The sequence below is a fragment of the Vanacampus margaritifer genome, chromosome 1 (assembly GCF_051991255.1).
Source record: "Vanacampus margaritifer isolate UIUO_Vmar chromosome 1, RoL_Vmar_1.0, whole genome shotgun sequence".
Classification (NCBI taxonomy): Eukaryota; Metazoa; Chordata; class Actinopteri; order Syngnathiformes; family Syngnathidae; genus Vanacampus; species Vanacampus margaritifer.
The window spans coordinates 67707797-67717825 of record NC_135432.1 but is presented as its reverse complement, the minus strand read 5'-3'; the positions used below and the strand labels follow the sequence as shown (position 1 = coordinate 67717825).

At 46.1% G+C, this 10029-nt stretch overlaps 1 protein-coding gene across 1 annotated transcript; it reads right to left on the bottom strand.

Annotated features, from left to right (window-relative positions):
* Positions 1-57: 57 nt before the first annotated feature.
* On the bottom strand, positions 58-9683 carry traf3 (TNF receptor-associated factor 3). The gene is made up of 15 exons (XM_077564697.1): positions 9408-9683; positions 7586-7742; positions 7322-7487; positions 7198-7249; positions 7020-7124; positions 6781-6945; positions 6623-6703; positions 5104-5178; positions 4914-5006; positions 4674-4814; positions 3211-3382; positions 3047-3132; positions 2627-2884; positions 1754-1945; positions 58-828 (listed from the first exon to the last, which is right to left on the bottom strand). The coding sequence occupies exons 2-15, from the start codon at positions 7737-7739 to the stop codon at positions 793-795; spliced, it is 1776 nt and encodes a 591-aa protein (XP_077420823.1). The 5' UTR covers positions 7740-7742; positions 9408-9683; the 3' UTR covers positions 58-792.
* Between the last annotated feature and the right edge of the window lie 346 nt (positions 9684-10029).

Below are 10029 nucleotides of genomic sequence, written 5' to 3'. Positions count from 1 at the left end.
AGAAATTCCATCTTTAATACCACGTCTCCATGTAAATGTAAATCCATGCTCCCACTATTTGAATTCCACATTTCTGACTTTAATGACATTTTTCCATACAACTTTAATTCCATATTGACAATTCCACAATTTCAATTCCAGGTTTCCATTTGACCTTTCCTGAACTGCTTCTTTCAAATACTGCAGTCGACTGAAATGAGGTAGACTGAACAATGTAAAAAGAACGTTCTTGTTTATCAAAGCCGGAATTGCACTCCATGAAAACACATTGTGGAAACCCAGGGAGATAAAAAGAATGCTTGCAAGCTAATTTCCTTTATTCCCGTCGACCACAACAACAACAAAAAGCACTGCAAGTCTTTCCTTATATTTGGACTTGTGGAGTGAAAATTCCTATTGAAGAAGTCAGCGAGGCCACGGCGGAACGTCCACACGTCCGACTTCTACGTTCACGTCCACATCCACACGTCCGACATCCGCGCTGAAGAACGCTTCCGCCACAACGCCACTTCTCCCAGCCCCTCGGCTTCTGGCGTGGATTTCCCAGCATGCCTTGCCAAACAGGAAGTCAAGCTCGATGCACAGCATCAATAACCAGCGGCGACCACCAGGCTCATCGCCGTGGTTACGCGGCAGGTCGCGCGCACCCACACGCGGCCGCACGCAGCAAACACGCAGCCAATCAGAAGAAGAAGAAGACACGCCCCCCTCCCGCCATTGGTCGCCTGGACCGGGGCTGCTCCGCTCCACCGTCGCCGCCAGGTGGGCGTGGCCGAGTCGCACGGCACACGGTCATGGATCAGGAAGGTCTGAAGTATCCACGGTAACCTAATAACACACAATAACATCAGCACTGCACTGTATGTGGGAACAGTTGATAGCAAAAGTCTGCACACCCCTTTTCAATTGGCAGTTTTTGGTGATTTGAGGAAAAAAAAAAAAAGGGATCTTAACCAGGGGTGTCAAAATTAGTGAGTTCATTTAAAGTTCCTTGAACGCCACTCATTTTTTAAACGTGCGATTAATGGCCGCCCCTTGCTTGGAAAATTTAGCAGTAATGCATATATTTGTGGACACTGTGGGCTCAAGTTGTATTTTACATTTGTAAAAATGTGCCGAATTTCACAAGTTACTTCATGTTTAAGATTAGATAACTCTTAGTATGAAAATAAAATGTACTGAGCTCTCACCAATGTCTTACAAACGCAGTTATGCCATCTAGTGGCAGAAAAATGACCTCAACACAAATCAATCGCACTCTGTTTTTTTTTTTACAGTACAGTACATCTTTTTAACTCATTCACTCTCAGCCATTTTGACTGAGTAAATTCGTTTTTTTTCCCAACATGGCCCTGGTTGATCTCTTATACTCTGCTGCCACCTGCTGGCCGTTTTTTTGTAATAACTACGATTGCTTTAAGCGACCTCTTCAGGTCAGAGGCTGCATCAAAGCCTTCTCTGTATGCTTCAGCATAAAAAAAAAAAAAAACCGTATAAATGCATTTTTGGGACCATGCCAAGATTTAAAACAGAACGTTATTATACGTTTTTGGGAGCAAATGAGTTCATTTTAACTCAATTTTATGAATTATTATGAACTATATCAATGACTAAAAGATGCAGCCATATTTCTATTAGCGTAAAATTTTTTCCAACTTTTTACAAAAGTTGCATAAAAACTTCGGTAGATTTAGAAGAGAAATCCAATGTGCGCTGAATGGCGGCACGTTGGCGGCGCGATGGCGGCGCGCACCTTAATGAAGATGGTGTCGTCCTTGGTGTAGCTGGCCGACTCCAGGACGCTCTGGGAGACGAAGAGCGGACACCCGGAGGCGATGTTCATCTCGGCGGCGGGGCGACGGAAGCTGCTGCTGTTGGGGTCCGGCTTGAAGGCGTCAACCAGGTGCTTGCGCGCCGGACCCTGGTCCATCAGCATCAGGGTCACCTGGCACGCACACGCAACACACATCATGCCTTGTCGCGTTGGATACAATCGGGTTCAAATACCCCATGCCTTAAAATCCCTGCCGATCGATGCTAACCGTTAGCATGGCGTTTTGCATTGTTTGTTAGCACTAAGCTAAGCAGCAACCGATACCGATAAACCAATCATTTAGAAAGTGCCGATGTCGATAACCTATAAGTAAGGCGACTATTGTTACGTGAATACAAATATATCATAATATATATAACACAAATCAATATCACGCTTGTTTTTTTTACAGTACAGTACATCTTTTTAACTCATTCACTCTCAGCCATTTTGACTGAAGCAACCCCCTTCGCTCCCGGCTGGTTTACTGGATTTGGACTGATTTTGCAAGGCCCACAGAATATTGTGTTCTACTGCTATAAAAACATGAACGCTACCGAAAGAAAGATTACAGGTCTAATCCGGCCCGCGGGCTGTAGGTTTGACACCCCTGCTTTAAGCTTTCTCTTCAGTTGAGAGGCCGCATCAAAGCCTTTTGGATAAACAAAAAAAACGTATAAATACGTCTTTGGGAGCATGGTAATATTTCAACTAGAACGTATTTTTACATTTTGGGGAGCAAATGAGTTAATCAACAATTGTAAAAAGATTTGCTAGCGACAGCCCTCACACACACACACAGGTGTGTCGTACCTTCTGTTTGAACGGCCACGGCAGGAGCGCGTCGTACTCGCCGCGCATGACGACGAAGAAGAGCGACAGGTGCGTGCCCTTGCCCATGCCGTCGCCGTTCAGGTAGACGCGGGCGCACATCTTGTAGCCGAAGTATCCCGTGTAGAACGGCTGCGAGTAGAGCGACAGCGTCTTGGCCGCCACCGCTTCCTGTTTCCGGCGCTTGTAGTCGCGGATCTTCCAGATCAGCGTCCCGTTGTAGCTCGCCGTCTCCAGAACCTGAAGGTGCCGACGCACCGTCAAATCGGTAAAAAACGATTGGACGTCATGCAGGGAAACCGCATCATTTAGTAGGACGCGACGTGAATTTTGCAAACATTTCCCGACTTCCTTCTCGGTTGTCGGCGCTTTGTAAATGATGGGTTTATTTAAAGGTCCGACCTGAAAGCGCAGGTCCATGTCGGCCAGACGGATGTCGTGGACGCTCAGCATGTCGCCCTGCCGGTTCTGCTGCGTCTCCAGCGAGGCTGCGCGCAAACACAAAGGCCCATTAGACACGGTAAGGTCATGTTTTGCACGTTATAGTCGTCCTTGTGGCCGCGGACCGAGGGTGACCGCGCCCGCTGCGGCGCGTCCTCCCTGCTCCAGCGCGCCCAGCCTGGTGCGGACGGCGTCCAGCGACGCACGGACTTTGTCCAGCTCGTCCCGCAGCGACGCCAGGGAACGCAGCTCAAGCTCCACCTCCAGAAGCTTCTCCGAGTGTGCGCTCATCACCTTCTGCAAAAAGACAAAAGGGGGCGGAGTCTAGTGCCGTCACTCTCGAATATTTTCACATCCATTTTTCAATCAACTCATCGGATTCATTTTCCTTTTCATTTTCCCCCCTTGACTGCTGAATGATTGTTTTTTATTTCATTCTTTGTTATCGTATGTCAATCATTGTTTTCCAAAATAAAAATCGTATTTTTATTCAACGCAGAAGATAATCTTCTTTCACGAAGGACGAAATCAGTCAACAAATACTGTTGATATGCTGAAATCAGAGATTTAGACAATTCAAATTTTTTTTTTTTTTACCCGATTATTCAAATAATTGTCGATTCATTTGATCATTGATGACTTGTCAATTAATCGATGAACTGATTCGCTCGCAACCCATTTCGCTCCCGGCAGTTTCACTGGATTTGGACTTCTTTTGCAGAGCCCGAACACACAATCGTGCGGTTCGAGTCTCTTCTTTCATCAGGAAGAAAAGAAGTCTATTTCTGTTTCCGTTTTGCAGCAATTAGCGTCGGAATATAGCCAAGTTTCATCGTTATTTGCATTCCTGATGAAAACAGTGGGGAAAAGAGCTTTTTTGCAACACGGTCCTGGATGATCTCTTATAGTTTGCTGCCACCCGCTGGACGTTTTTTTTTAAGAGCATCAAAGCCTCTCTATGCTGTAGAATACCCAAAAAAATGTGTCAATAGGTTTTGGGACCATGTCAATATTTAAAATAGAACGTTTTAATACGTTTTTGGGAGCAAACAAGTTCATGTTGACGGCTGTCGCGGAGTCCACACAAGGGTTCGGGTTGATTTGATCAATTAGATGTTTTCGGGCGTTTGTCGTCTGTTTTGTGTGGCACCAAACAGCACCGGGACTCCTTTTTTTTTTCTCGCGGTAACATTATTTTGAAACGTGCCGTTTTTGGGGTCTCCTAAAAGTGACTATTTTGCAGGTACGAGGTTTCAATGTTGTTTGACCTTTCTTTCATTATCCATCTTTAAATTCTGCCACTTTTTTTGTCCTACAACTACTTCTACATTTCTCGGCCAAATGAAAGCGTTCTAATTTCAGTAAATTCCCAAAATTATTTTTCAATTGGATTATGGTTGAGGTTACGGTAAGGAATGGGGGTAGGCAGTCATTTTGGATGGATGGGGTTAGGGGGCGGGGCTAGGAAATGCATCACGTCAAAGAGATGTCCCCACGATGATACAAGGACAAAATTGTGTGTGTGTGTGTGTGTGTGTGTGTGTGTGTGTGTGTGTGTGTGTGTGTGTGTGTGTGTGTGTGTGCCAACCTGCATGGACGCCACCTTCTGCTCCACGTGCCTGTGTTTGTCCCTCAGCTCGCTGTTGTGCTTCTCGGCCTCGCAAAGACGGGAAGTCACCACGGGAACGGCTTTGCACTTGTCCAACAACTCGCCCTTCACTTCCTCGACCTACACACAACACACACACACACAACACACACACGCGAGCAGATTCAGACCCGCGCGGCCTCGGTTCCTCCGCAGTGACGACGATGGCGAAGACGCCACCTTGCTTTCCAAGGAGACGTTCTTGAGCATCATCATCCTCAGGTGCTCGGCGGCAGACGCGGCTTCATGCTGTCGAACCTCCTGACTCAGCGCCTGCGTATGTGCACGCACGCATGCACGCACACACACTTTTGATTGACGGCAGCCGGGAAGGCGCCACGAAACGAGATGGCGGCGGAGGCGGGGCTACCTTGTAGGTGCAACCGTAGCGCTGGAAGGGGCAGCTGACCTGAGCTTTAGGACACTCGTGCTGGTGATTGGCCAGCTAGAAAAAAAAAAAAAAACACACACAGACTCACATCAGTAAACAAAAGAAACCAAAGCCACATTTGGGAATGTCTCATGCTAAAGTGCAACGCAAAACGCCATCAACGAGCTAACAAAACTAGCATCAATTGAAATTTATTGTCATTTTCAGCAGTAAAAAGTCACATCCTTATTTTTCATGCACAATTATTAGGTTTCAAAATCGCATACTTCACACGTACTTTGAGCTCAGCTAACGACCAATCACGGCTCACCTGATTTCTGGGTTGGGTCATGTGACATTTGCAAGCTGAGCCGTGATTGGTTGCACCTTGAGCACCTGTGATGTCATTTTTAGTCGACAGCAAGCGGCTAAATACGTTTTGAAAACTATTAATTGTACATAAAAAAAATAATTAGCTGAACAAATTAACTCCAGGCAAAATTGGTCATTATGTCTTATACTGCCCCTGGTGGCCACGACGCACACAGCAGACCAAGCAACACAATTCCTATTGAATTCAGGGCTGTCGCTATCAAATATTTGTAGTCATCAATCTATCGATTATTCAATTGATTGATCAACGAATTTGGTTAATTTTAATTTTGCATTTAAGTGCGCATTAAAGCATTTTCCTCCTGACGACTGTTTATTAACCAGCGATTGATGTTGATTTCATACTTTGAATTCATGTCGTGATTAAAAAAAGGGGATCGATGTTGCACGATGTTGCACGATGTTGCACGATGTTGCCGGTTCCGTCGTTGTTTTCTAAAGTCAAAACAGATGTTTGCAAATGTCTTATATTTATTCAACACAGAAGATAATCAGTCTTTCATGAAGGATCAGTCAACAAATACTGTTGATGTGCTGAAGTGAGAAGATTTGGACCATTTTCAATAAAAAAAAAAAAAGGCTCCAAATGATGATTACAATAGTTGTCGATTCATTTGATAATTGATTAATCAATTCATTTTGACAGCTCTAGTTGAATTACGACGCTAGTTCTTTACATTTTTTGTCTGAAAAGTAAAATGTTGCGACTGCGTATTAGGGCCACATATAAATATAAATATATATATATATATATATATATATATATATATATATTTTTTTTTTTTTTTGCGAGAGCAATATTTTTCGAGAAAAAACTCGCAAATGTGCCATGAATTATTTTTTCACAAATTTGCCACTTTATAATGTGGCAAATTTGTGACTTTGTAAAGAGGCAAATTTGCGAGTTTTTTTCTCGCAATATTCCCTCCAAAATAAAAAATAAAAAATTATACATGGCCCTAATAATCCTATTGCTTGCTTTAAAAAAAAAAATCATTTTTTAAATTTTTTTTTTTAGATGGAGTAAGAATGCAGTGAGTGAATTCAAGTCATGTGACCTGCAACGTTAACACAAAGGCACATGGCGCGAGGTCACGCGAGGTCACGCGAGGTCACGTTTTGTCACCTCGCTCCGTGGCAGCGACGAGAAGGAGCAGAGGTTGGGACAGGACACCGGGAAGGCGGGACACACCGTCTCCTTGTGTTTCTAACGCACAAACAAGCCAGCGTTAGGAAAAAGCGTCCCGCGCAGCGGCGGCGGCGCCGTGGCCGGCCGGCGCTGACCTGCAGGTCGGTGAGCGCCATCTTGGTGAGGCAAAAGTCGCAGGCGCTCTCCCTGTGCTTGCACCTCCAGCTGAGGTGCTCCGGGATGTCCTTCCTCATCAGCCTCTCCTTGCACTTGCCCAGCGGGCACGGCACCTCGAAGAAGGCGCACACGTTCACGTGCTCCTGCCGGCGACACCATCGGCACCAGGTCATCCGGGGCAAGGGGGGCCCGCGGGGGCTTTGTGGGCGGGGCTTACCGGCATCTGCTGCAGGCTCATCTGCTCCTGGCAACCTTTGGCCTCGGCGCGGCAGTGCACCTTCAGCGCCAGGATTTCCCGATGGCAGCAGATGTCGCGGAAGATCTGAAACAGAACAAATCCGTCGGACGGGAAGCGCGGGTTCGAGTCGATCGGTCGTCCATTCAAGCGCGCTCACCTTGTTGCTGAACAACGGCTCCATGTCGGCCGGGCACACGGGATTGGGACGGCTGCAATGCACACTAAATTTTAAAATGACCTGCGCGTGCGTGCGTGCGTGCGTGCGTGCGCGCGTGCCTCACCTGAGTATGCGCGCAATGCAGGTCTGACAGAAGCGATGTCCGCACTCCGTCTGCCTGGGATGACACAAGACCAGCCGGCAGGACTCGCACAGATACTTGTCCTCGGGGACATCCACAAAGTGGTCGGTGAAGCCGCCATCCGACGGCAGGAAGCCCGTCGCCGCGCCTGCACGGAACGCACGCGTCAGACGCCGGCACGTCGTCCACGCGCGTCCATATCGTACGCACGTGATGATGTCATCAACGCAGGTCGCGTATAATCACCTTGCGAAGAGTCGCTGGGAGGCCAGGGATTGGCCGGCCGGTTGGGAGGCGGGGTGATGGGAGGGGCCGCAGACATGGGCTGGATGAGGGAGGGCGCCACCTGCTGGAGGGGAACCTGCACCTCTCTCCCGTCAACGCTGCGTCCGGCTGACATGACCTGACACACGCAAGTCGTTCAGAAATGTTCATTATCAGACCTTTTCAAAATAACAACAGTGTGGGATTCACTCAAAATGATGTTCTTGTGGCGTTTGTCCACTAGAGGGAGCTCTGACTGGATTCAATCCAGAGCCGTTGATAGAGTTTGGACAACTTGATTTCAGTAGGGTAACAACATGGCGCCCATATGTCATTTTATTTTATCTCCTTGATCATTTAATTCTCAAGCCTTTTCTTCTTTTTAACTCAAATTGAACATAAAAAAATGTTGCCTTGAAAAAAAGTAAGTAACATAGATTAGGGATGTCCCGATCTGATATTCGAAATTGGCTTCTGATCGGGCTCTTTTATGAATATCGGAGAGAATCGGATTCAGTCACATGATCGGATCGATCCGGTTTCACGTGTTTTGGCGGCGTTGACACGCTTTATGGCTGTCGTAAATCACAATTTCACAACAATGGTCAAACCGCGGCGTGCACGCAATTGCTGTGAAGAAGCAGTTTCTCGTGGAGGACCTTTAATATTCCCAATTGGGTTTGTCACTTACAAAAGAATCATCCGCACCATTTTGAGAAGCTTGCAGAGGCATTTTAAAGAAGAGAAAAGTCAACAGCAAAAAAATGAACAGAGAATTGTCAAATTCATTTAGTTTAGACGATCAAGCGCTGTCCGTCATCGAATGGACTTTTTGGACGTACCAACTTCCTTCTCACCAGCGTACCGGAGCTATACAACAATCCTTCTCAATTTGTGTATGACTCCTTCCGCTCTTTAGGGTTGACGTTAAAAAGGCCTCGGTATCAAAACCGATCGGAAGCCTAAAAAAATCGGTATTGAGACATCTCTAACATGAATACAAAATTAATTCTAAAGAGTTTTATGTAACTCTTGTAACATTTACCACAAAAAAATTTGCTCCTTAGAATAGTCCGCTTTAACTTTGAATATCAGGAACAAAAAACCCTCAACGACCAGCAATAGCAGTTTCCTTTTGTTGTTCACTTTGTCACATGACCTTTGATGTGACACTTAAATTGACACGGCCTGTGTCACATTTAACATTTTATTGACGTGCAAATGACTGACAATACTTACTTAAATCAATGATCATATGTATCCGTGTACCGTGGTTGATAAACACTGCCAAATAAGAAGCCATTTTTGTCCATTATAAAGATATTTTTATTCATTAATCCGCCGACTAATCAGTTATTGGATTTCCCCCCCGAAATAGAATTTAAAAAATCCATACGTTCCGGTCTTCTAACTCGTGGCTATTGCTGAGCACAGTATTTTAATGTTTAGGAATTAATGACGTACTGGAATGCTGAAAGTGGCACTAGTAGTGGAAAACACGTTACTAGTGTGGAAAAAAAGGAGTCCATGGATCAAAATTGGGGATTTGGAAGTGAAACGCTCTGAGTTCGATTGATCACGTCTGAGCGGGCTTCTGTTTACTGGCCGCTGTTCATGCTAACGCTGTTAGCATGGCTAGCTTCTCTTCTCCCAATTCAAGCTCATTGAACGTGAAAAAACACTCGCGCGCACAGCTAACAGTTCGCGGCGTGCTTAGCAGCTACGTCACATTCAAACAACAACAAATATAAATAAATAACCCAACGCGCTAACGAAGGTTCGAGCCGCTTGCGCGCCGACTCACATGAATCAGCTCAGCCGCTCCTCGGCGCCTCTCTGCGGGACTCGAACCGCCGACCTGCCACTCGCCTCCTCATGGTCCTCCTCCGAGGCTTCCTGTCCTCTCCTCGCCGCTCTTCTCCTCTGCTAGGCCGGGGACACGCGGGAACGTTACGGAGCTCCGGTAGCGGCGTCGGGGGCACTGCGGCGAGGTACTGGACTCGGGTCACCAGTGGAAACCCCCTCCGCCTCCGCCGCTTCCGCCCAGGAAATCCCCCGCCACTGCCGCCTCTAGGGGGCGCCGTCCGACTTCGATTGTTTGCGCTCAGCCGCCTTTCTCTCCGCTGTCTTTTCATTTGTATAATTCAAAATATGTATGTCTTTTTTTTATATACAAATATACAAAAAACGCTTCAATTATTTCTCTAATTTATTTATTATTTGAGTATGTGTTTTAAATAAATACATTCCGATCGCCTGGAGGTGATGTCATCAGGAGACGTTGTGATTGGCTGACATCGTTGAGCAAGCTACTTTTCAGGATTTAATAGAACCACGGCAGGTCCTTTTTTTTATATAAAAAAAGAATAATATTTAGTAAAATATGCATCCATGCTTATCAGCACACATTCAAACACTAATCATCA